At 39.8% G+C, this 26,891-nt stretch overlaps 2 protein-coding genes and 1 non-coding gene across 4 annotated transcripts; 2 read left to right on the top strand and 1 right to left on the bottom strand.

The window, feature by feature from the left end:
• The first annotated feature begins 490 nt into the window (after positions 1-490).
• Positions 491-8,635, top strand: TIPIN (TIMELESS interacting protein). The gene is made up of 8 exons (XM_074916853.1): positions 491-1,015; positions 1,407-1,565; positions 2,798-2,891; positions 3,796-3,871; positions 4,883-5,005; positions 5,534-5,597; positions 7,451-7,657; positions 8,025-8,635. Exons 2-8 carry the CDS (start codon positions 1,433-1,435, stop codon positions 8,180-8,182), a joined length of 855 nt encoding a protein of 284 aa, XP_074772954.1. The 5' UTR covers positions 491-1,015; positions 1,407-1,432; the 3' UTR covers positions 8,183-8,635.
• On the top strand, positions 6,513-6,649 carry LOC141965756 (small Cajal body-specific RNA 14). The gene has a single exon (XR_012634510.1).
• Positions 8,636-9,223: 588 nt separating the features above from the next.
• DIS3L (DIS3 like exosome 3'-5' exoribonuclease) lies at positions 9,224-26,565 on the bottom strand. Of its 2 annotated transcripts, XM_074916851.1 has the most exons (17): positions 26,409-26,565; positions 23,938-24,091; positions 23,369-23,497; positions 22,567-22,702; positions 21,426-21,602; positions 20,438-20,516; positions 19,310-19,489; positions 18,157-18,326; positions 17,211-17,372; positions 16,247-16,494; positions 15,223-15,315; positions 13,218-13,751; positions 12,225-12,379; positions 11,935-12,113; positions 11,461-11,606; positions 9,834-10,008; positions 9,224-9,758 (listed from the first exon to the last, which is right to left on the bottom strand). In XM_074916851.1, exons 1-17 carry the CDS (start codon positions 26,536-26,538, stop codon positions 9,447-9,449), a joined length of 3,159 nt encoding a protein of 1,052 aa, XP_074772952.1. In that variant the 5' UTR covers positions 26,539-26,565; the 3' UTR covers positions 9,224-9,446. The 2 variants fall into 2 exon arrangements, with proteins under 2 accessions (XP_074772952.1, XP_074772953.1); XM_074916852.1 differs by lacking the exon at positions 23,938-24,091 and having other exon boundaries at positions 9,225-9,758; positions 26,409-26,492.
• Positions 26,566-26,891: the final 326 nt, after the last annotated feature.

The following is a 26,891-nucleotide window of genomic DNA, read 5'->3' as shown; positions in this document are numbered from 1 at the left end:
AGCCTAGACAATTGCAAACTGTTTAGTTTTAAACTACCAGAAGGCTCTAGCCGGCATTTGTATGGAGAATAAGCTTGGGATCACTACCTGTCCTGGAAGTGCTTTCCTCAGAGGTAGGGAAGTGAGAAAGGGCTCCACGTACACCATTTTCAATACTGCTCCTAGGACTGATTCACCGTGGGGCCTAGCAACCTTAAATGCTTCTAATAAAACTCATCCGCAGTAACTTCTGCCTGAAGAGGTGACGCTAAAGCTCACCCGAAGAGCAGCGAAGGAAACCATCGCCCCACCTCTGAGAACGCCGCAGCACCACGGCCCCGCCCCTCGCCCATGGGGGTTTGGCGCCAAAACCGCCGCCAGGGAGCTGCGGCGCATGCGCGCGGGCCCGCTGCCGCGGGCCGCTCTCTCCCCCGGCCCTCTCGGGAGCCCGCGGGGTTTGAGGCTCTCGCGAGATCTCCGCGGCGCGCTGCCCACCCGCCGCCGCCGCTGCCCGGGCCAGGAGCCGGAGGCAGCCGGGGAGGCGTGGGGCGGCTCGGAGCTGTCTCCCCTGAGAACGCGGGCGAGGAGCCCTCTTCGGCCCGCTTCTCGCCGGTGGGAGGGGGAGAGCCCCCGCCCCAGTGCCCGCGCGCCTCGGGGCTGCTGTGGCGGTGTGAGGGCAGCGGGGCCCCTGTGGCGCCCGGCGGGCTGGAGCTCTGAGGTCTGGCTCTGGAGACCCTGGCGAGCTCTCTTTCGACTCCCTCAGCCTCCGTGGGAGTCTGGCAGCCCGGAGGGAGCTCTCTCCCCTCCGAAGGTCAGTGTGGACGGAGCTGCTTCCCGTGTCCTCTCGTTACTAAAGCCGTCTGAGAAACGGCTTCTTCCTTAAACAAGAGCTCTTCCTTGAAGCCTCGGGAACGCGGCCGTGGTGAGGCCGGGTCATCCTGAACCCGGTTGTGCGGGTGTGCTAAAGTCTCTGGAATTAGCTTCGTTTAAGGAGCCGGAAAAGGGGAATCCTCCTCCAGACTGCGTTTCTAAGTGGGTAAGCTGTAAGTCAGCGAAATTATCAACCCGTCCCCCGTTGTCTTTGGTTATCAAGGATGTGAGTGACAAACGGCTGTTTTCGTAAACTGCTTTGGTTAGAATTCAGTTTCTTCTGTTCTGTTCCTGTGACCCGTAGCTGCTACTCCCAGGTAACTTGGATGAGTTGAAACAGTTGAAACATGACACAGCCTTATTTTATTCGGCCTAGTGAGGCTGGATTGTGTTGTCTGCATGTATGGTATCTGCTACTTAATTTGTATTTTCTCTGGTTGGCAAATCTTTTTGAGAAAATGCTGTAGACACGCTGTATATAGTTGATGTTATTGTGGTTCTGTGGCAGCCTTGTCTTCTCTCTGCTTCTCTTTATATGCTTTTGGTATTTCCTGCAGGAAGGGAAGAAAGCTCGTCTGTGGCAATGACAGATCCTTCAGAGAACAACTTGTTTGACCTTCCTGATTATGAGAATACAGAAGATGAAATGTTCCCACCTCTTCCACCTCCTGCCTCTCCAGGAAGGGATGATGTTGAATGGGCTCAAACTAATGGAGGTGAACACCTGTGACTTCTAAAGATCCTGTTTTGCAGGATAGACAGTGAAATGCTGTAAAATCAATATTATTGCTGTTGTACTTTACTACCTTGAGTTTACTCCATAAAAATAGTCTTGTGTAGATAAGAAAGCACTTCATAAATTTAAATTGTTATTGATGCTGTGCTTCCAAGTTCCAAGCTTGTGGGAAAAGTTTATTTTTGTAGATTCCATGAAAATATGTACACAAATGAATCTTTATAAATAAATTCAAGCTCTCTGACAAAGTGTTAGTGAAGATAATTATACAGTGCTGATCTATAGTTACCCTTTATGACCTGGATTTCAGAAGAAGTAAGAGTGGTGAGTGTAGTATTCCAGAGAGATGTTGCTAGATTTTGTACAGCATATGACCTAGGGAAAATCCAAGACACTTCAGGACAGTAAAACCTAATTATTTGTATCTGAAAAGATCTTACTGTATACCAAACAAGCTAAAAGAAAGTATGAAGATTTTATTTTGACTGTTGTTTCTACTCAATTTTGTTCGCAGCGTTAAACATACGTTTTCCTACATCTCTGCTCTGTATTTTCACTAGAAAATAGGATTTTGGATAGATTTAATTCCTTGATATGTGAAAAGAGGGAACTTCTGATTTCCTGTCAGTAAAGTAAATTAAGAATTCAGTATAACTCATTACTAGCTTTGAGATGAGATGGACAGTGCTGCCTTGTCTGTTGCAGTCAAATAATATATACTGGCCTGAATCAAAAAGTGTATGGACTTTGGTTCTTAAAAGCCACGTGGATTTTGGTCACACATCTCCTCCTTGTTTTTTGATCGTGGTGATGGTGGTCTTTCAGATATATTAGTGGAAATATTGGGACACACCTATCAAATTATGTTTATTGATAATTTGAGTTTCTTAACTTTTAGAAGCGGCACGTTGTCTTAATACATTTCTCACCAGAAATACAATATAAAAGTTCTAAATTAAGAATTTTCTCTTTTAAGGAACCTACTTTGCTAGAAAAGTTGATTCCTCGGTATGTTTGAAAGGATGGATTTATTTCCAGTCTGTCTTGTGGAAGAAGCAAGGTGAAATATGCAGGCATTTGGAGCGCTATACCTGCATTGGAATACTTATGACGCTGCCTTTTTAATAGGGTAGAAACTTTAAATTTGTATGATGCAATTCTAGATGATGTCAGTTGCAATATATGCTTAAAGTATGTTATTTCCTTTATTAGAACCAGATGGAAACCAGCAGTCACAAACAAAGGATTCTGCTGTAGCTACACGGAAGTCAGTTAAAAGACCAATACCTAAACTAGATGCCCAGAGGTAATTTTTTACGAATATTTCTTTCTGTGATGAATTTAGTATATTACTGTAGGAGAATGATTACAGTGATCCGTTCTTGGTCATAGTCAAGTCAAAGATCAAGAGTTCTGGAGATGAAAGTGCCTCTTGCATGTTGAATTCCTTTTTATTCCTTGCCTACCTATATATTGCTATTACTTGTCTAACTTTCTTCAAGTCTCCTTGGGACTTAGTACATGAGTGATATTTTGTTAAAAGATACTATACACAGGACTTTTCCAGCTGGATCTTCTTTATTTTGCTTCAGACATAATACTACAGATTTCTTTTATTTAAGTCAAAATAAAACCTCAGTATAATGGTGACTGTAAGGCAATACCTGAAGTACACTTAAGTACAAACTGGTTAAACTCTGTATAAAGGATTTCAATATTTTCTTTGCTGTTACCACTAAATCTGGTGTAAGTTCTTTATAACCAATGGAAAGAATCTGAGCTTTCAGTTTCTTCCATTTTAAATATCTTGATGAAGTTAGTCAGTGATACCACAGGTGAATGCTCTGGTCATGCATCTAACTAGTTTTACTTGGCCAGTATAGACACTAGAACTGACCATTTGATTTTCTTCCAGTGTAATCAAAGGCGAAAAGCTACTTAGACTTGGAATACATGTATGGTAAATTTAAAAAAAAAAAAAAAGCTTGTCTTGCAGCAGTATTTATCCTGTTTTGTGCATTTTCTTAATGACTTGTAATTCTGTACATGTCTCAAATAGAGCTCTGTAGTTTTGGGCTATTTACAGGAAAGTGAGGGGGTTTTGTTCATGTGCTGGGAGGTTTTTTTGGGTTTTCTGTTTGTGGGGTTTTTTGTTAATTAGAAGAAGAAAGCATGGGTTTCAAGTAAGTTCTCCCGTTTCCTGTTACCAGGTTAATTTCAGAAAGAGGACTTCCGGCCCTAAGACACATGTTTGACAACGTAAAATTCAAGGGTAAAGGACATGAGGTAAGACATGGTGAGCTTTTGTTTTGTTTTCTGGGAGGTCTATCTAGATTTGCTAGATTGCCACCCATCTGATATGGGGAGAATTGATATTACACTCTGGTTAGCCAGCTTTCTGGCAGCATTTGAATGTATCATGATGGGGTTTGTAGTTGCAAATTTAAAAAAACCCAACCAAACATGAATGTTTTGGCAAAATCCATGTTTTGATCTTAAAACTTTTTCTCTGCTCCAGAACTAGAATATAACATCTGTGACTCTGTGTTGTCTGTAGAAAGAGGTTTATTGAAATTGGAGCAGACTAATACAACTGTCCTCTCTGTCTGGAATGCCTTTACCATCTTATTTCATGTTTGGTTTCCTCCATTAAAGTTATTCTGGCTGTTGTGACACTTCTATCCCAAAGTTTTTAATATTGGAGAAAGTGTGACATACCACTTAAGCAGAGAAAGCAGTATTTTCTCTACAAACTGGTTGATTGTATTGGATATGCTTAAACATACAAAGCTTATTTTTCCTTAAATGTCATTAGACTATTGGCACAATTGCAGGGACCCCTGTGCACCTCTAGTTTATATTCATGGTATAAATTTTTTTTTTACAACTGGAGGCACAAGGAAACTATGTAATACTGTCGATCTGAGCAAAAATCTTTAGATAAAGCTATTCAGATGTATGTTTTTCTGTGTGTTCTAAACATCAAAATAAATGACAGCTGTGCCCCTGTGGATTTTTTTTTTTATTTTTGGTCTGGGTTCAGAGCTAGATTGTTTAAGGGCAGTTTCTCAGAAGCCTGTCGGGTGTTCACAGTATATGCAAACGCTCTTCCTGAACTTGGATCGCTATTCTCATAGCTTGAAATTGTACTTACAGACTTGGTTGTGGGAGGAAAGGTTACCCATGCATTCATAGTACTTAAATTTTCAAAAGACTTTCAAGCTGCAGATGCTTAATGTTTCCAGAAATGTTGCTGTCCCATTTCCCTCTGCACTCTACTGACTTCGTCAACTCTAGGCGGAGGACCTGAAGACACTCATACAACATATGGAACACTGGGCTCATAGACTATTTCCAAAATTGCAATTTGAGGATTTTGTCGACCGAGTCGAGTCTTTGGGAAGCAAAAAGGAAGTTCAGGTACATATTGCTCCTGTCAGTTTCTCTTCATGCGGTACTGAATAGTGTAAGGTAGGTTTGGGAGAGCAATTATGTAACAAAAGAAGACTTCAGTTGTGTATACTGCTAAGGAGTATATTGTTTAAATTAATTTCTCTCTTTTTAAAAATACGTTTTTCCAGTATTTAAGTTTACATTTGAATTGGCACTTCAGAGAATTGGCTTTGACTTTTACAGGACAACTTTAACCAAAGTAATTTGCTTGAGTGCTGGAACTGGTTGGGTTTTGGGGTTTTGTTTGTTTTTTAATATTTGAACCTGCAAACGAAGACTTACAAAGAATGCTGCTGCATCTGGCTAGGTGGTAGAAGAACTAGGAAGACAAACCACAACATTAAAAGTTGTGGTCCAGACATGTAGTGAAAGAAGTATTATTTCACAGTAATAAAGTGTAAAGAGAAATAGGGAGTAGTATTTAAAACATAGCAATGTTGCACAAAAGATTTTGTTACAGATGAAACATCAAGTATGTTAATCTCTCATTTGCAGACCTGCCTAAAGCGGATTAGACTTGATCTTCCTATTTTACATGAAGACTTTGCAAGTAACGAAGGTATGCTTGTTATGCTGTTCAGTAGTTCAGTGCTTAAAATTACTTTATTTTGCATCCTACTGACCAGAAATTAATTATCATGATAGGTTGTTCTAATATAGAAGAAATTGTTGAGTGGTTCTCTAGTTCAAAACCAAGCTTCAGTGAGATTTAGGATTACAAAACTGAATTGGTACTTAGACTAAAATGTTACATACAAATATATATATATATATATATATATATATATATATATATATATATAAAATCAAAAGTGCGTGGTATACTGAAGGTATATAGAAAATAGGTATTATTACCAGCATTGTTAGAAATATTATTCAAAACAAACTCCCAAAACTGCAATTATTATGTGAACATACTGGTTTTTATTGTACTCTTAGGATTGTGCAGTCCAAAGAGCTCTTGGATCTTAATGCAGAAAAAAGACTCATTATGGTGTTTATAATCCAGGCTGTTACAGTGCAGTCAGTGTGTCCTCGACAAGGAAAGCACTTACTGATCCTTGTAGGCACTGTTATGTCTGTCTGTCAGTCTTGTCATATAGCTACTGTTGAGTCTTCTTCCAATATCAAAATCCAGCTACTCAAGAAGTGGATAATTCAAGGTTCTCTTCCAATCAGATGATGTTTTTATACTAGAAATAAACAACTTTTTCATAAAAAGAGGAGCAGAGTTTACCTGGTAGTTTGAAAGAAACTTTATTAGCAGAAGAATTTCATAGTTGTTCTTAAGGTCCTTTGCAGGTGTTCACACTTTCACTGTGAGTCTCTCTTGACACAATTATCTACCCATTGTCCAGTTTGTCTTCAGGTGAACCTTAGCCTGTGCTTGGAAAAGGTGGTTCTGGTGGCTGAGTTAACCTGCAATAAAACCTTGCTTCACCTGTGGGGATGACTGTTGGGCAGTTAATGACATGTGGCTGTCTTCACTCTTGGCTGCATTTGCTAGAAATGGAATGCAACCGTGAGCAGCCACAAAGAGTAAAGCAAATGGTTCCTGCCGACAGTGTCTGTAGAGTTATCAGATTTTTCTGTGCGATGGTTCCATACATTTGTTTTTAAATGTGGTGCTGATTTGTTCTTGAACTGTGTTAGTGAGTGTACTGCTACAGCTGGTCAGTCTTCAGTTGAAAAGATATCTGAGTTGATAAATGAAAACTCCAGCTCTAGAGTATTAAAAGCCAAAACCTCGTTGTCAGCTAACTTCTCTATTCACAGGCTTAAGGTGGTGCAGAGGCACAAGTGTATTTGGCCTTACAGGTACTCTTTAAAGAGTGTTCTGCTGCTCTGTTGGTGGGTGAACTTTGTCCAACAGAGGTATATAACAGGTGTATACAGGGCATTTTGCATGTTTTAATGGTGGCAAATGAGTAAATATTCGGTAATAGCACACAGAATTCAAAACTGATTATCCAGTGTCTGAACCTCTGTCTGATTCCTGTAACTAGTCCTGCCACTTCCCAAAGTGTCCCGTTAGTGGGGGTGGGAAGACAATTACCTGGCTTTCAGTAAGGATTGCCTGAATTTCTGGTCTCTTTAACCTTCAAGCACGGCTTGTGATTGCTAACTTAGTATACAGAGCTCTGCCTAAATCAGGCATTTATTATTGTTGTGTGTTGGGATCTCTGATAAGCATTTGTTCTATGCTGTGAGTATCAGGTGTGTGGACCTAGGCAGAAAATTACTCATTAAAATTAAATTACAGAATGATCTTCAGCTGTCAACACAACTTTAAAATGTAGAATATGGAAATGCTTTTAAAAGTTCTTGACAGGTATTCAGCAGTAGATCTCTTGGGCTGAACGTGTTGACTTCTGCCCTTCCTCCCCCTCCCACCCCCTCATTTTTAACTAGATGGTGGAGGGGAAAGCAACGGACTGGATGCAGCCACTGAAGATGTACATTCCTGCTCTGGAAATGCAGAAGAACTCAATTCTCTGCCTGCTACAACTGCTACAACTCTCACAGAAGAGCAACAACAGAGAATCAAGAAGAACAGGCAGTTGGCCTTGGAACGCAGGCAAGCAAAGATGCAGTGGAACAGCCAGTCACAACACAATGGTAATTAACCTTCTAACTTAAGCATTAATGTCAGTAACTTAAGGTCAGTAGCCTGAGAGGCTTATACAGCTGAGGCAATAGGAAATAGTAGTGATTGCTTTTCTAGTAGGTAGCAAAAGGTGTAACTCTTAAATTTAAACTGTGTTCCTGTAGTTAGACTCCTCCAAAGCTAAGTCAGAACTCCTCTCCCTGATTGTCATGCCGAGTTGTGATAGCTTTGTCTTTGATGAAAAGAAACTCAACTCGCTGGTCATTTCTGGAGTTGGCTTTCCTGCAGACTGTGACTCTGGTGATAGAAACTGCAGTTAAACAAGCAACAATAGTGTGTTCTCATGGCAGGAAATTGTTTTTGGTTTGTTTTCATCAGAACTCTCTGCTAGTTACTCGGAAGAGGAGTTTAATAGCACAGTTGCTCAGGATCCTGCTGACATTATCAAAGACACTCAAGTTACCGCAACCAGGGTTGGTGTTCCGGAAGCTGAAGATGGAGATACAGAATTGGAATATGCCAGTGAAAACCAGTAACTGTTGCCCATACTTGGAATCTTTCCTTTACTGAAAGAACCCACTACTTTAAGTACTATCTCACTATGCTGCAGGGTTGCTGGCTCTGCACTCTGACTCTAGAAGCTTCCTGGAAGTCTTCCCAGTGACCTGTATAGAGTTGGACAGAGCTCTTCTCTTGGAACTGCAGATGAGCAACTTCCTCCACTGGAAAACAGAAATTCTCCATCTGCATTTGAGACATCTTTTCCATCTCCCCCAACATTCTTTAGGAAATGTTAATGAGTTTTGAATTTTGTTTACAATTGATGTCAAACTCTGTTAACTGGGATATTAACAGGTGAAGTTTCTATTAAAGTTGTGTTGTTTGGGTTTTTTAAATAGAGTATATATAACGGTGGGTAGTGCTGTATCCTGGATTTTTTAAACTTATCAAGTACCTCTCTTTCTTATAAAATTGAAGCTATTAAAATTTCAGAAGTCTGCTTTTCCAGTTTTTCTGTTAAAACTACAGGCCCTCTAACCCCCGCCCCTCCCTTGTGCTAGTCAGGCATCTCTTTGCAGACAAGTACATCCCCTTAGAGGACCATGCTCTGGCTTTGACCAAATTAGTTCCCTTCCTTTAGCTGATTTGTTTCTGGCTTGAGGTTCTGCTTCATCCTCTTCTCTCATTCTTGCTTCTCCTTGCACAATTGCTTTTCCCTTCTATGGAACAAAGAAGAATCACCTCAAGGGTGAAGCCCTGAGCCTACCCTCTCCACTAGCACAGGGTAGACTATGCAATCCAGACAAACTGGATTTCTAGAAGCAGAATGAAGAGCAGCACTTAAGCAGATGAAATAAGTTGATGTCAGCAGGTGTGATTTTATGCCAGATGTGCAGCTGGGAGATTTCAGCAAAATCTGTACTCTAGTGTGAAGGAGGTCGCTTTTTTTATATCCTTGAAACTATGAGTTAAACTATAGTGGAAGATAGCCAACAGCTGTAGGAAGTACTTAGCTTCTAAGAATTTAATTTATGGACAACATGGGAATGTTAATGATAGTTAAAAGAATTCACCACACTGTTTAGTCTGGAAGATGAGATTTATCATGTATAAAATCTTTTAACTCATACATTTTCATAATCAGATAAAAATAATTCTTATTTAAAATAGACATTTAGTTTCATATTAAAAGTACTCTCAAATATTTAAATAGGCTGCTTTTTTAAAAAAAACCCCAAGTTAATCATACCATGTGGATAGGAGCAGAACATCAACAAGCAGATGTTACTAGGTTATAGTTCAAGTTCTGATGTCTGCTGAAACATCTAACAGAGCCAAATCCCTGATCTCTTCCAGCAGCTGGTACAAGCTGGCTCCCTTGGTCTGGCAGTACTCCTGGTAGTCTTCAGCAACAACTTCAACTCTTGCTTTTTCTTGGGCATGCTGGGCTGCTTCTGCAGACTGACTGACTTCTTTTACTAAGTCAGATTTTACCACGTGAAGATTCTTCTGGGAAACCTCTGTATCTGAAGTCTGGTATGGCGCATTCCTGATTATTTCAAGTTTGATGGTGTCAGTGTGGCAGCGGGAAGTCTGCACAAGTATTTTCACCTTAAAAGCAATATAAAAATTATGTTATTTCTCATGGTGCTATTTCCTTTTTCTTCCTTCAGATTAAATACTCACTGTAATATGATCGAAAAGGCTTAATGTAACTGATTCTCCAGTTGTTGTAGTGGAAGTAATTTTACTCTGAAAGCGATGAAGTGATCCAGGCTTCCACTCACAGCTCCTGTCATCTTGACAAGAGAGAATTAAGCCTTCTTTGTTCTTCATATATGCAGCACCTTTGATTCCGTATCTACAAAAAAAAGCAGATGAGCAGACAGAAGCTGTTCTAACACTTTTCACCCTTATCAGTTTTCTTAATTTTGAAAATAACAGCACCATAAAGGGGCAAACACTAGCCCAATAACCCTCCTTCAGGGACAGGGATGTGCATTGTTAAAGAGACAATTGTGTTAAAAATACACAAACAGCATGAAGACAGTGACACATGTTCTCAAAGCAGGGAAGTGAAAGCAAAATAGAGTCAATGATCCCTTATTTTACATGTTGGATGGAGCCTGGAATGGCTGGATGATAGAAGACAAGCAAATTATTACAGGTTATTCCAGACAGTGCAATGAGGAAATGGTGCTCCAGTAAAAAAAGTTATGTAAAGACCAGCAGTGTACTGGGTTCTCTGGGAGGAAGCCTGGTGTGGCTGGGTAGGTTCTGGCTCTCCAGCCATGCAACCAAGCCAAGCCATCTGGAATGCTGAGAGAGGTGGCTGTTAGGTTTAGATCCAAGCTCAGTCTGGGGCCAGGATCAAGCAGCCCTGGGCTGTATTCATGTAATGGTTTGCTTTGCTTTACCTAACAGCCCTGTAGAACATCTTTTAGATTTTGTTTCTTTTTTATAAAGGAGAGTTCTTATGCCTACATTTCTCATACCTGTTAGCTTGACAGGTAGAGTGTTGCTACCAGTGATGCACAAACATGGAGATTGTTAACTAATCCAGAACAGTCAGAGCCAGTAATGGGAGGGAAGGCAGCTCTCTTTCCCCACCTCAAAGCACTGGCCAGGTCTTACAGAAGGCACTGCACTCCAATTCTATGCTGACTACTTACTGCCTTACATCACTCACAAGTCAATTTATACCATAAGCAGAACACATCTAGTATACTTTAAAATACAGATTCAAAAGCTCAGAAATCAAAATGTAATGTTAGCTTCACACAAAGAGTTGCTTTCTACTAGCATAAGTCAGGCTGAACTTTGATAGAGGCACTCACAAGAGCCAAACTGCCATAAACACCACATAAACATTTCTTCTACGCTTCCCTGCTGCCTGTGAGGAGGAGCTGTTCAAAAGGTACTCCCCGCCTGCGTAAACTAGTCTGTAGTGAAGGAAAAGAGCACCAAGGAACACATGGCTTTGTGATTTGGAAAATTGCTTTCTGTTTTTTTTTAAAAAGCCGGGGGGGGGAGGGGGTGATATTCCAGTTATTGTTCTGCCCTAGCAACTGCTTGGCCAAAAAATGTCCTTTTAATGTTTTGAAATACATACTGTGCAGCGTAGCCTTACTATTTCCTCCTGGGAACTCCTTTCCAGAAGCAATGCACAGAAAGGCACTGCTCATGATTTACAATAAAAATCTAAAATGCAGTCATCAGTCAACACCAGGCCACACTAAACACTTCCTCTCTCAAGCAGTCTATGACACTTAGGTCTTATTTTTAAGCTCAGTCCAAGCTCTGATCAACTCACCTTGGTACAAAAACAAGCACACCGTTGGTTCGAATTGAGTAAATAACACCATCTGCTATGCAGCGCTCATCGGTTTCTGGGGTTTTGTCTTTGAAGTACATGCACTGGAAGAGTTCAGTGGACTGTTTCTGAGCACGCTGGGCTGCCTACAAGCATCCCGCACAAAAAGAGAAGACAAAACCACCTAAATAAATATTTCAACAAGCTTGTTCAGCTTTGATTTCCATAGTTTCTTTTTCCCATTACTTACTCCTATACTCATCCTCTAGAAAAATTACCTCTAAAAGGAAATCCTACAGATAGTACAGGTGAAGTGACTTCTACTGATATTTAAGTAAAAAAACCCCAAAGCATTATAAATAAAAATGAGTGATACTGTGTTGACATAGTACCCAAAAGCCACAGTCAGAACAGGTATCCCATGCTGCTGGGCAGTGTACAAACACATGGAGATGCCCACAACCACCACCTTACCCGGTTTCTGTTATTGATGTGCCTGCACAATTCCTGAAGATCCTTATTACTGAATACATTATCCTTAACATCTCCTTTAGTTTCATTCAGAGTTGCTGCCATCAAGAGTCTATGGACAACAATATCAGCGTATCTTCTAATCGGAGAAGTGAAATGGGTGTACTTCTCTAAGGCAAGTCCTACAAATGAAAAAGGAAGCGGTGGTAAGCAAACAAAGCAGTCTGCCTCCCACCCAACAGTTCAGAAATAAAACCAGGAATAGCATAAAAAAAAATAAAGTGACCAGATACCGTAATGATGGAACTCTTCCTCAGGACAAGAGCCAGTTGAGAAGTACAGTGCGTTAGACATGGCGTGAGTGGCCATAGATCGCAACAGTTTATTTACAACTGGATCCAGTGGGTCATTTGCTTTATCCAGAGACTCAGCCAATGCTTTGTTAGACCTGTCAAATAAGTGTTATTTCTGAAGAAAATTAGGCCATCTCTGATCATAATAGCTTATATTTAAAAGTAGCGTAGAAAAGCATATGAAAATTAATAGTTATTGATAGAAAAACATGAATGATGAGCAGGATAATACTAAAACTTTCAACAGTTTAATAACAGCTCTGCTCTAGAAAAATGTATAGACAAAAGACAGTTTTCACCAACAGGCCTGTCTGTTGCAACCTGGAGAACCAAGAAGGACTGTGCAAAACCTCATTCTATGCTGCATGAAACAGTGAGCTGGTCCAAATCCTGTACAGAAGAGCACAGAAGTGACAAGACGACATCCAAGTAAAAGGAGGCACTACTGATTCCCTTCACACTCTGTGCTGTCCAGAAATGAGGCTTCCCCATGTGATGAAGCTCACAGCCTTCTCATATTATCTTGATAAAATAATTCAGATTTTTTCCGAGTCATTTAAAGTGACTGTATCACACAGTATTAACTTGATTTAAACGAGTACTTTCTTTCACTACTCTTACAGGAAATATGGTGCAAACAAGATTATTACAGAGCTTAACCACTGCACAGTGACTGAACAAATCCTTCTTGGATATGTCTAAAATTATTCAGATACCAGCATTTTCAGTGCAGCCAGCAAAACGCAGGCAGCATCTCCTGCTAAGAACATCCATCTCCCGCTCACAGAAAGGTTATGGTAAAATCTTTTTTAAGAATTGCTATGCAGTGTCTATTAACACTGATGTTCAGAACCATAATGGTTTTTAATGGTAACACAGCCAAATAGTTAATTGCTTAACTTTAAAGATAGTAAGGTAAGTAATAAAAGATACCGTGTGTCTATTGAGAAACCTTTGGCACTGGCACATTCTCGAAGTTCAGTAAAAAATTCCTGTCGTGGTGGAGGGTGTTGACGCAACAAAGCTTGATGGGGAAAATTTTCTGAAATTTTTTTTGCCACCCAGTGGTTGGCAAGAATCATACATTCCGCTACAGTCTCATGCACCTCCAGCGGCTGCTTGGGGATGAGGTCATGGATATTACATTGATCATCCAGTTGCACTCGGATTTCTACCCCTTCCAGTTCCAGAGCACCACAGCTGTCCCGCTTAGCTCTAACGTGTCGTGCTATATCGGTGAGTTTTGATATTGCCCAAACCAGTTCAGCCAACTTCTTCTGTCTAGTTCTTTCATCCAAGTCTTTCAGTTCCAGGATATCACCAACACAACTCATGTCTCCATCTAACAAGCCCTGTGCTGCTTCATAAACTAGCTTGTATGCAGAGCGAATTATGGTTTTGTTGTAGGAGACTCTCAGCATTTCATACGATTCTTTTTCTAGTTCCCACAAGACACTTACAGCATACCTTAAAGATAAGATCACAATTCTATAAATACATCTCATTGACTTAAGCTATCATTTCAAGCACATCCAACTGTTAAAAATCTACAAGTTTTATTCTGTTTTTTTCACTGGAAGCATCTTTTTCTTCATGAAACAAACCAGTACTCAACAATGCCACTAATTAACACACTTTTCAGTTTCATGTATCAAAACTTAATACACGAGGACCACCAATGTCAGCAGTATTTTCAATCACCTGTTGAGGCAGAGCACCCCCAAGATATAAGGCCACATCTATTTTAAAGCACTGCTACACTGCAGTATTTCTTTTTATTCTATTAGCCAGATGCATCCACAATGAACATATCTGCATCCTGCATATCCTCATGCCAGCCAGCCAGCTAACCCTGTAAATGGTAAAAAACATGACTATTCATGTGGGTGCACACAGTCCAGACCAAAACCCATGGGAAAAATGAAGAGCGAAGATGCCCTCACCTTTAGGTTGCTGTTTAAATACAGAGCAAATTGATAAGGGTATGGGTGAACATTAATAGAGGATGAGATAATACTGTATTTCAGCTTTTGTGACTCCCTAGTACTTGGCTTACAAATAGTAACAAATAATTCAAAGAGCAAGAGCATAAGCAGTTACTATGGAATAGGTAACATAAGGTAACATTTCCAAGCACCAAGTGTTCACAATCTGGGGGGAAAAAAAAAAAAAAAAAAAAAAAAAATAATCACAATTTATCTTCCCAGCCAAATCAGTTTATCATATGGTGACGTAACTGCTAAGGCCAGCCTAAAAGCAGCACTGGGCATCTGTGACTGGGGCAGAGTGGGGGAAGAATCGCCCTCACTCTCCCTTTCTTAGCAGCAGTACTGAGTTAATGCCCCATAAAACTGATCAGGGAATTAAGAGTTCAACATTTAAGATTCAGTGTTAACTCCCACTGAAAAAAGAAAGTCTACATGAGAAATCATTCATGGTACTCTCTGGAAACCTCAACAGGGCTAAACCTTGCTTCTGCATCAGAATTATTCTGTTAGTACTTAACTTCATCCAGGAAAAGATTCAACAATGACAAAAGATAAATATTACAAGAGCTGTTCTAATGGGGTAATGCGCCAACAACCAGTGTTTTCAGGAATGCAGTCTTGTTTAAAGAAAAAGTCCAACCTCAGTCTTCTCAGAGATTTCACATTACGGTTTGAATCTTGCATGGATTACATCTGTGTTCAGCTGGACTGTCCTGATCAAACGAAATGCTTCAGCACACATGCAATTTTGGCAGGGTAAAGTATTACAGAGCATTCATTCTACCTAACTATGGTAGCACTGAAAGGTATTTTTTAATGTACACTGCTCTTTCTGTTGAGGATTTAGTAACAATGCAAAACACCCAACCAACTGATAAACACAGAGACTGGCAGCAATGATTACATCACTTGTAAAAATCTCTTTTCTCAGAAATACTACAAAATCTTACCTATCAACTCCACTAAGAAGAGAGCATATGTCAGCACTCAAGACGGAGGGCAGCATGTCATATCGACGATCCGCTAAATAGTAAGTTGTTGCCCTGAGGAATAAAATACATTTACTGTTCTCACAAGGACTCATTGGTGTCGTTCTCCCAAGCCCTTTGTGGCATTAGCATAGCTTCAGCTAAACAAGACACATAGTATAATTTTAAAAGGTTATTTGTACAGAACCCACACATGTGCAATACCAAAGTCAAACTATTTAAATAAATATTTGTATACTACAAGCTTAATTTTGCCTTCCTCAGCATCCTCATCTGCCATTAAGGCCAGAACTAGGGGTCTACAAAATATGCTCAGCTACAAAGAGGTCATTTAATGCCTATACCAAACACCTCTGCTGGCTATACAGTTTACATTTCTTTGCATCTACAAAGATTGCATTTGATAAAGTGATTAAGCAGTTTAAGTTTAAAACAATGGCAATAAAATGAAAAAAAAAAAATCTGGCATATTAAAACACAAGACTGAGTATTAAAACATACACCTGCCAAATTTGACGTATTGAAAGACACAGACTCCTTGCTTCTTACCCACAGTCAAGTACCTCTGGAATTAAACTCATAGAAGAATTAATTCCATTTTATGGGTGTTCTATGATCTGTTTGAAGATTCATCCCCCTTACAGTGCAAACAAGTGGTTTGTAAATACTTCAAATCACAAATGTTAAAGTAGACTATAAAGCAAACAGTAGTGATTAGGGAAAGATAAACTTAAGCCATAACTTTGTGCAAAAGAGCAGTTTTGTAGTGAAAGGGTGAAGCAGTAGGTTGGAAAGCAGTTTCTTCCCCAGCAGGCATATTTTATCCAAATAAAAGCAGAATACCATTAGTTATACATTAGTTTTAATAAGCTGTTTCCATGGCATGAAAGAAGAAAGAATGTTTCCTTCCTCCCAATGTTTCTTTAAGGTAGCATCACAAACTGCTAAGCTCCATAAATTTTCTAATTTTTAGAAAATAATTTACCTTGCTCTAGCCTCAACATCAGTGTAAGAATTTGCTGCCACAAAATGGGTTACATCTGCGATGTGGACACCTAACTCTAGATTCTCATTAGGCAGAGTTCTAACAGAGAGCGCATCATCCACATCCTCACAGCCTTTTGGGTCAATGCTGAATATCAAGTGTGTATCTCTCAAGTCGAGACGGTTTTTTTCCTCCTCTGGATTCACTTTCCATGGATTCTTTGAAGAACTTACGGGCATTTCACTCATCTGTACAAAAACATTATTGATGAACATACATTTTTATCTTTTCTACAAAAAGAAGTCAACAAATCAGATTTAATTAGCTTTTCCTTGTCTACGCCATAATTTCTTTTGTGTACTTTTTCACCCTAGACAGATTCTTCTTTCCTTGTATTTTCCAAGTCAGTCTATTACATTTACTTTATGGAAAGTATGAAACAGAATTGTAGAGAATGCTACGCATATTATTAACAACTGATATTATTGTGGTATTGCAGCTCTGGCAAACATAACCACTGCATACTCGTTTTTTTACATTCTTTTTCTTTCAATTAATTGTGGGTATAACCAAAACAGTTATCTATGAGAGCTGGTTCCTCTCCTGGCTGAAGGCAAAAGGATTTAATACAATGATTTCAGTAGGACCAAGCCTTTAGGATCAGTACCACAAACACACATTAAAGACAGAAATATCTTAAAATTCTACCTCAAATTAGAATTAAGAGTTTGTAATCTTCTCCTCATAACGAACAGATTATCGTAAAATCACTCTTGACTTGAAAATTTGTAGTATGTACAGAACCACTGATCCAAAAGTAATTCCAGAAAAACAATCTATAAATAGTTTTCAGCTTTCAAAAACCTGTTAGCAACTAAGACACTCAGCTGTAACAGGGTCCCCCTCTGAGAAACAAGGCCCTGGCAATCAACAGAAAAGTATGTATCTTATCACAAAGACTAACCTGGATTTCTGAGAAAGGGGCAACACAAATGCTGTTCTCAACCAGAATAGCTGCAATTTCCCCCTCAAGATCTCCAATTCTTCCTAGAACTCTCACAAAGTGTCCATTTGGATATACAGAAGTTGACTCCCAAGAATCAATACGCACAACAACTCTGTAATCCTGCAAGACAATTCTGTTAGAACAGCAATCTGCTCCTGACAAGCAATCAATATGAATACTCCTTCAGGAGAAAACAATGCTATCTGAAGAGACTGGCAACTCTCAAAACTTTACAGAAAGGAAAAAGAAACTACAGTGAGAAGCATACAGATACTGAAAATTACATTTCTTTCCTGATCAAAGACCCACTTGTGGTCATTATATGGAGAATCTCTATCTTAAAGTATAAAAAATAAAAGCATAACCAAGATGTACACAAATATTCTTATACCAGAAAAGGCATAATTGGAATTTACTCCTTGCCTGTGAAGAAGTACCTAACATTACAAGGTAAAAGCAGCTAGGAATGAACTGTGTTTCTTCTTTCTACAGCAATGGCACACTAATCATCATAATTCATTATCAATTTCTTGAAAAGCTCTCCTTACTGCTTTCATCAAAATTATAATAGTCATAAATCCAATAAAGCCACAAGGTCTATTATAATTTATACCCCTAATATGCCTAATTTCTCAGAAAAACACAAAGAACATAGTATATAAATGCTCAGGGTACCTGGGCTGTGGCCCAAATTCAGAACTCAAATAAGCTTTATTACGTGAAGCTGACACAGTTTTGACAGGAATTGAATGCATTCCTTCAAGGCAGAAATTGAACTATTCTCACAGACTTAACTCTATTAATAGTTTTACCCAGTTTTTGCCAACAAAAACATCATTAGAGCATATAACACCTGCAAAATTTTGTAGAAACACAGAATAGAGAAACACTTCTGCCAAATTACCTGTAATGCTTCAGCTTGCTGGGTACTGATCCGGATTTTGGGAATTCGGTAGTCCCAAGGTGTAACAAGGATTTTCTGAGCATTTCTGCCCTGGGACTGGCTCTCTTCTTTAGAGGGGAAAGTGACCACATAATCCCTCCAGTTCTTTTGCATGATTCCAACAACTTTACCTTTTAACAAGGAACATTGTTGGAGGTACATTAAAGAGTTAAACAGGAACATGAAAGCAATATGTGGGAGGTATAGAGATTCATTGCTTTGTAATATGAACTAATGTGTCCACAAATCTGTATTACAATCGCTAACAACATATGGTATGCAGACAACAATACAAGTTTGTTACAAATTATCGTTGGTGCAGCCAGATTTTAATGAGCTTTTATTTATGTGGAGACTCACTCACTGTATAGATTCCAACTGATATAGTACATAAATTATTCAGAGAGATTCCCACTACTACTGAAATGTGGCCAATGCTAGTAAAAAATACAGAAAATTTTTAATAGCAAAGATGAAAATCAAACAAGATTTTCCTGCAGGAAGAGAATTAACTTCCTAAAACTTTTAACTATGACCTCAGCAAATTTTTAAGATGTAGCTATATCTGCAGAGTAGTATTTTCAAATAAGTCTGTAAGTTCCCACAGTACACAGGCATGTCACATTGTAATGGGAGCTGGATCCTTCTTCATCTAACAAAAAATTTTTCATCTTGAACATTATTTGTCATCAAGAGATGAGAAAGATGCAGTTATCTTTCTCTATAACCAGCAGTGATAGTGGAGGACTTGAGTGGGCACTCTGTAAATTGGTCTGTATTAGAATGGCAGTTTGTCTCTTGTAGAGCTGTGAAGAGTGACAGCATGTGTTTGGGTAGAAAACTCAATATTTTAGGGAGATAACTATGATAATTGAGCTATTTTTGAGAATTAAAGAAAAAAAAGGTGGGGTTCACAATTAAAATTTAGTGGTCTCCTTGGCTGGGATACGTTGGAATGCTTTAATTTGGGATAATCACTTCAAACTTACTGTGGTACAAAACCTGACAATCGCAGAAACAGAGGGAAGGGACTATATGACAAGGAGTACAATACAGCTTGGACCAAGGAGGTGAGGTAATCTTAACAAAACATTGTATCACACTGTCTATTTACCTGTAGGCATCGGGTCACCAGTGGTGTCTGCAGGTGCTTTATCCTCAGCCTCATTTTCACAAAGGGCCACTGTCCTTCCTTTCCATTCATGCAAAGGTAGTAACTCAACAGCTACCACATCACCATGGATTGCACGATTTCGAGCTCTGGCCCCATAAATAAGGATGTCACTTTGAAGTTCTGAATTTAAAATAAAAAGAAATAGAACTATAAACTGCTAAAAAATTCAAATCCCTCCGCTCTTGGCAGCATTCTGCTGAAATAACAGAAAATGACATTTGCAATAGGATTTCTTCCAAAAAGGACTACTGGCAAGTAATTAATATTGCCAGAAAAGTAAAAGCTTTTCCTTTTTTTTCTTTTTTTTAAAGGAGATATTAAGTAATTCTGTAAGTGAACACTTGGATAACAAGCAGCATAGACTAGGGTGAGTTCATTGTTCTTGGGCAGCAGCTTTAAAACACACAACACAGTTAAGTTGTGGAAACAGCTGCCACAGAACTCTGGGCAGGGTCCAGAATAAAACAGCTTTTTAGAAAACAATGAGTATACTGAACAGTGGTTTGACTGAAAGGTCTGTCACAGGAACATTTGAAAGTACTTACTAGTGAAAGCTGGGACCATATATCTGCACAAAGATACTGGGCTCTTCCTTCAAAGGTATTTATGACTAACTCATACCAGAAAGTCAATACTGGTGTACCAATCTGATCCAAAAGGCATTTTTCCTATTGTGTTCACAATGATTAGCTTCCTAATCCTGCCAACATCTAGGCAAACACTTATTTCAGTCAAATGAGTGGTCATCTGAAGTTAGAGCAAAGCACAGGGATAACAATTTGCATCAGTATTCAACTTCAGAAAAGGTCTAGGGAAACCTGGTAGTAGGACAAGAGTCCAAAATGTGGCCAAAGGTACTACAGAAGAGGAAAGAGGACGTGAAGGGTATTGCTTTCTCATGGAGTCCACCCTCTGGCTTAACCTTCCACCTCCTTTCTAGCCTAGGAAAATAACCCAAGCATTGGAGTATCTCAGCTTGTTTAATAACTGAACAGCTACATGGCTTCATGTAAAAAGTGCAGACAGTGTCAACAAGGCATGGAGTAAGTCCTTTTGTTGTCTTTTCACCTGCTTCTTTGCTGCCAAATCCCTGAAGTCGAACAAAAGCTTCCAGTTGTGCTCTGTGCTTATTGACATTCAGTGTACCCTAAAAGAAAATAAACCAATAAACAGAGTGAAACAGTCACACCTCTAAACAGCCAACTTTAAAGTATGAAATTGTTGGTTTTACAATTATTTTTAGATAAAATGGTAGTTTTTATTGATATGTAGATTATATTGAACACAACTATTCTCTCTATAGGGGGAGAACATACAATGCAGAACTTCTAAGTACTCACTTCTGGAAAAGAATGGTAAGTTCTTTTAAATGCTTAATTGTAAGACGGTAAAGGTCCTTTTATTCAAAGCAGAGGCAGTGTAAGGTCACCTTTGGTGCCTGCCTTAATATGGAATCTAGGGTTATTCCTACAAGAAAGAAAAATCTGTCTTTCTGTTCATATTCTATTCTTGCCTTGCTGCTGAAATTGTCAAGAAAGGAACAAATTACTACCTCTAATTCTTTAAATTATTTATAAGAGGACACTTGTCCACCAACAATCCATATTAAGGCCCTGAACAGCCATAAAACTGTAAATTAATTTCACTGACTGAGGGATCCCTGTGCAAATGAAGTAAGAAATGCTGCCCTTGTGCAGCATTATTTATATTTAAGAATGAGATCTAGCTGCTTCATATCAAACCTAGTTTTTCAACTTAGAGATATATCACATATCAACCTGAAAAAAAATCCATAGCAAATTTAAGATCCTGAATAACAAATTCTCATTTTAAGTTCTCCAAGAGAAAAAAAAAACCCCACGTGTTCACAAGATGAAGTAGGGGAAATATTTTAAGACTCCTGATCCCTTCCATCCTCTTACTCTTGCTCTTCTGTCTTCTTTCCCTCTTTCCACTATACCAATATTTCTTTATCTGATCGGTCTAATTCAGGCAACTAAAGGGACAAAGCACAATACCGCATTGTTCTGTATATGCTCTCCATATAGCAAATTACCTGTATATATCTTCCAGATTTGATCCCAGCCTCCAATATTTCCACAGGTAAGTGCTCAGGATATTCTTTTCCATGGTTTTCTTGGCTTTCACTCTCCCGTTCACACCGAGCTTGAAGTATAGAGTCAAAGAGTTCATGGGCAGCCTTTAAGTCAGGCCAAAAGTTATCCAAGTAATTCTGTATGTACATATATAAACAAACATGAAAGTGTTTAGAGGTCTTTCTTCTTTTAATAATGCATTTGGAAAGCCCTTAATGGACAAGAGCTGTCTCATCTGCTATAGTCAAATAGCACTTCTAAGCAGTAATGATGTGTCTGTTCTAAACACCACAAATTTGTTCTGGATTCACAAAGGACACGTGACTGTTAAGACAGGATCCTAGACTAGAGATTCGTAAATGTTCCTACCAATATACCCCATCCAGGATATGTACTTCTTGTAAAGTGCTGTAGCAGAAAAAACAAACTGACAACCCACTATTATTTATATATATATATATATATATATTTTTTAATGCTACATTTGGGCCGCTTTCCATTTCCAGCAATTAAAAAACCAAAGCATCATCATTTTTATATAGCTTTAAGGTAAATCTGGTCCTGCTTTTACTCAGCATCCTTTCATAACTAAACCTAAACACGCCATCCACATATCCAGCTGAATACAAGCAATATCAGAGACCAACAACTAAATTATCTTCTCATGCATCACTGTATCCTAAGTAGTCAAGGCTAAAGGAAACTGGCAGAATAATGCTGATGGGTATTTAGGCTACAGCTGTTTACAGACTGCTTGCACTACAGATTCAGCTGGCTGAGCTAACCAATCATTGTTCATCAATGCCAAATTCTTTAAAAACAAGGAAAACAATGGAAAGCGCTCCTAAGAAAGATGACCTGTATCTTTAGAGCTGCTGTTTTTCTTTTCAGTTCTCTGGTTTGCTCACTGTCACTGTTTTTTTATGACATTCTCATGACTGACATTTTTGCTTTCTTTGATAAATGAAGACATGAGTTAGCATCATAGTTTTCTTAAACATAAACTCTGACATGATTTGCACTATACACTGGGCTTTAATGTACTTTCTTCATCATTTTGATGCAGCATAAAGGAAACGTTCTATTTTTCTGGCATGTTACCTTGAAGGAAATCACAAACACTCCTTCTGTTTCATTTCCGTACTGCCTGATAGCATCTTCATCTTCTGTTACCATAACAACTGGCATCTGACCCAAGCAGTGATTATAATACCAGACTGCAGCATTGTAAATACTCCTGGAAAAGCAAAGTTTGAAATAAGATTTCTGGCATATCTCATTTGCTACTTGCAAGACATTTACAGGCTTTGTATAAACGAGATTTCAGTTTAACACACATACTTTTGAGATATATACACCAAGCTACATAAAAATTGTTAAGAGATAAGGTTTATGTGCCATATATAAGCGCCAAGAGAACAGACGAAAATAAAATGTTTCCTCACCAGTACATCCACTTGTGCCCTAGCTGCAACATAACATATTGTTCCTCCAAGTGAAAGTTTGTAAAAAGCAAGTTGGAACTGCCAAGACTCCAGTGCTATGGTGATTTCAGGCTATCAGACACTAAATCTAACAGTCCAGTAAGGTGTGCATGTAAGGTGTGCATGACCTATTTATCATGCTAAAGTATCCTTTAAAATGATTGTATAACTTTAAAATGATCTAGGGTTTTTTTAGCATTACTGCATTTAATTAAGTACATTTTTGTTTATTTTCCTAAGAAAACAACGTTGACACTTTCTTAATCACAAAAGGACAACATAGACTTTCAGTTATCGCAAACTGTTCTGGAGCTCAGCTGAGCAAGAGTATGAGCTCTTATGTATCCAATGCATGCTAATATGTCTAAATACAACATCACGATGTTGTCCAGCACAGTACTATGTAAGTTAAAACAAACCTGGTCTGCCATTTCTCCATGGATTCTCCCTTCTCTCTTGGCAAATAACAATGCTGGTGGAATTCATTAGCAAACACAATGCAGTCATGACGGGCATCCTTTACTAGATTTCGTAATTTCTTGTACTGTCTGGAATAAGAAAAAGATAAATATAGTATTGTGGTTTCTTTTGATAATGCTATTTTAACTCCAGATAAAAATATTCATTTAAAAAAAAAAAAATCAAGGAAAAGTTCTGTCATGCACAAAGAAACACATTCATTAAATTACAATATATCATTATCGCAAAGTCTCCTTAACTCTTTTCATAAACCATCTGATCAGCTAATAATGCTACAGGTTTAATATCACTCCTAGTGAAAACTATGACAGGCACTGATGTCCATGGATCACAAAGGTTCACAGTTCTTTCCCTTCTGTAAAATTACATTAAGACACTTGAAAGACCTACAACCAAATTAAGCACAGTGTATTTGCTGACTTTAGGTTACTGTGCTTAAATATACATTCTACAAAGTTATATTTTTACTTCAATCTAAATGAAAAATAAGTTATTATAGGGTAAGTACCTGCGTCCTTTTTGATGTTGCACAGCTTGACATGCTGTTTGCATGAAAATAATACCTTTTAGCTCCAGAAACTCGAAAATCTCAAGGTAATCTTGAACAACCTTGCAGTCAGGAACAACATAATGCGTAACATCATCCGATAACAATTTGCCGTCTAAAATATAATTCAGAGTTTAAAGGTTTAAACTTCCAGTTGCAATACTGGTTTCTAAAAAACACTTTCAGATGTCAGGAAATGAGAGTTGTGTATCCATCTCTTACTGATGAACAAAATTATGACTACTATGGTACAATTCTGTGCTATAATCTCTAAAATCTGTGACAGAACCCTTTCACATTCACTGATGCCAAAATTTAGCGTAAATTCTATCCAAATGAGTGAAAAAGATCCACTTTCATTATGAAAAGGATGTAATTTAAAGAATTCAGTTAAAGCCCTTTCTTCTCTACTTCCATATGAATAAAGAGACCATATTATCTGTCACGGAAAATCTTTTCGTGGAATCAAAATACCACAAAATACTACAACGAAACCATGACAGATGACATCTTAAAACGTACCTCAAAATTAATGAGTTTAGTTGCTTAAGATATTTCAAAGATTACCCAATATACTTTTGGGCAGGGGGGATCTCCACTGTATTTTCTGTCAATGCCTGTTTATCCCTTATGATATTATAAACACTGAACTGCTGAACTTACCATAGCACAGGCAAATTATATATAAAAAAAGTATATAGGTCTTGACAAGTCAGGTTATTTTCATGTATTTCGTAGAAGCTGACACAGGACAATGTATTAACTGTGATCACTAAAAGTGGGAATGCAGTAGGCACTATTTTGCACACAGCTAACATGGCTACATCTCACACTTAAAGTCATATAATGGATGATGGCAGAACGCATACAAGAAAGCTAATATTTATTAATAATTCAGAAGAGCATTAAAAGTGAAATGTCACTTGAAGATTTATGTAATCTGCTCATATTAAGCTATCCTTGCCTAACCAATACATCTAGATCAGAATAACTTCCGAGCAGGCACAGCACACCGTTACAAGTATCTGCAAATGTGATTTATGCAGGCAGTCTCTCACGATGCATGAAATAAGTTTGCTCAGCACACTGTGTAGAGTCGGGAATGAAAACAAACGCTCACCTCGCCTCTGAGTTACCTAGAGTAATTAGAGAGGGACATATTCTGATGCTCATCTACAGCACAACTTATATTTAAGTCTAGAAGAGGGGAAGTTTGGCATGGCAGGAGAGGTAAGACTTTTTTCTCATGTGTGCCTGTAACTTAAGGAGTTCATAATCAAATGCAATACATTAGGGAGCAGTAACTCATTAGTCCTGACGTCCTAGATATCAATAATATACTACGCTACTTTCTGCCTTCAGTTGCAACAGGCACCTAAGCCAGAAGTGTCAACATCAATGTCAATCACAGTTCAAAAGAAAAAAAAAGTTAAAATTCCCAACCATTTCTTTTAGGCAAGCAAATAATTTGGTCAATTTAAATAGGTTGGATATGATTTTAGTTATTTGCCAGTCAGTTCCCTGCACCAAATTAATTGTGCCATTTAACAACACCAAAAAACCCTTAAATATCAACCAAAGGTCACATGATGATCTATGATGCAGATCATAGCACCACAGTATGTAAAAACAACAACAAATCTAGATATCACAGAGGCTGGCACCCTTCCCGCCTCTGAAATGGCCAGATATAACACTGGCAGTAACGTTTAATTACTTAACAGAAATAACTGCTGATGCAGAATTACAATCGCTTCAAGAGAACGGATTGGCCCCCTTGTAAGAATACTTAACAGGTACGTATAGAATTTAATTCACGCTCTAAATCACCACCCTGCAGAAATTAACGCATTTTTAAAGGCTCTTTTAAAAAACCGGGAAGCGTGAAACTTGCATTATCCTTTAGCCTTTTATCACTGCCTGTAAACTGTTCACAGTTAAACCCTGTAACAATCAACTTATCTTTTTCGCTTTAACACCTCGTGTATTTCTGAAGGCTGTTGCTCTGAAGGAGTGCTTTTGCTATACCCTCGATTTGGTACCGTTTGGTTTTCCAAAGACTTTATAGGTTTTTGTTCAGCGCCGTCCATACCCGGCTGGGACGGCTGAGGAGAGGGGCCGGGACGAGCCCCGGGCAGCCCGCACCGGCCCCCTCCTCCTTCCCGGCTCTCTCCCGGCCTTACTTCGCGTCTATTCGCCGCTCACTGCCCTCCACACCCGCACCCGGTCCCGCCGGTTCCGTTCAGGCCGCCCCACCGCGCCCGTCCAAGGCCGCAGGGATCCTCCTTTCCACCCAGCTTCGGCCTACGCGAGCTGAGGCCCAGCGCGCCCCCGGGGACAGGCGGCCCCCCCGCTCCGGCCGGGCCCCCGCGGCCGGCGGCCCGGATCCCCCCCGGCTCTTCCCTCCGGAGCCCCGACCCTCAGCCCCTCACCGCGAGGACAGGCGGCCCGGCACAGGGCGCTGCGGCACGGCACGTCGGGGCGGAGGTAGTGCTCCCGCACGACGCGCACCGAGCGGCCCTGCTGCCCCCGCAGCTGCAGCACCTTCTCCGTGCGGAGCATCGGGACGGCGCGAACCGGCGGCGCCCTCGGCCGGGCCCCGGCTCCCAGGGCGCCTGCGCGTGGCGCGGGGGGCGGCGCAACCGCACGGGGCAGGGCCTGGGTGAAGGGGCGGGAAGGGAGCGGGGGCCGTGAGGGGCCGGCGGGAGCGGGCTGAGGGACTGGGGCACGGCTGAGGGGCCGGCGGGAGCGGGCTGAGGGGCTGGGGCACGGCTGAGGGGCCGGGGCACGGCTGAGGGGCCGGCGGGAGCGGGCTGAGGGGCCGGCGGGAACGGGCTGAGGTGAGTGAGGGAACCAGGGCAGCAGCTGAGAGGAGACACTGAGGAGCCGGGGCCGGATGAGGGGAAAGTGAGCCA

The sequence above is a fragment of the Athene noctua genome, chromosome 13, assembly GCF_965140245.1.
Source record: "Athene noctua chromosome 13, bAthNoc1.hap1.1, whole genome shotgun sequence".
Classification (NCBI taxonomy): Eukaryota; Metazoa; Chordata; class Aves; order Strigiformes; family Strigidae; genus Athene; species Athene noctua.
This window is presented reverse-complemented; position numbering and strand designations above follow the sequence as displayed.

What these genes read in the sequence shown, in the direction of transcription:
- TIPIN (XM_074916853.1), top strand. Translation starts at nt 1,433, where the DNA reads ATGACAGATCCTTCAGAGAACAACTTGTTTGACCTTCCTGATTATGAG. An exon ending in CCTAAACTAGATGCCCAGAG is followed by an intron (nt 2,892 to 3,795) that starts GTAATTTTTTAC and finishes TCCTGTTACCAG; the next exon opens with GTTAATTTCAGAAAGAGGAC. An exon ending in TCAAGGGTAAAGGACATGAG is followed by an intron (nt 3,872 to 4,882) that starts GTAAGACATGGT and finishes CGTCAACTCTAG; the next exon opens with GCGGAGGACCTGAAGACACT.
- DIS3L (XM_074916851.1), bottom strand. Translation starts at nt 26,538, where the DNA reads ATGCTCCGCACGGAGAAGGTGCTGCAGCTGCGGGGGCAGCAGGGCCGC. An exon ending in CCCCTTTCTCAGAAATCCAG is followed by an intron (nt 16,495 to 17,210) that starts GTTAGTCTTTGT and finishes GTTTTTGTACAG; the next exon opens with ATGAGTGAAATGCCCGTAAG. An exon ending in GTGCTTGTTTTTGTACCAAG is followed by an intron (nt 10,009 to 11,460) that starts GTGAGTTGATCA and finishes TTTTTTTTGTAG; the next exon opens with ATACGGAATCAAAGGTGCTG.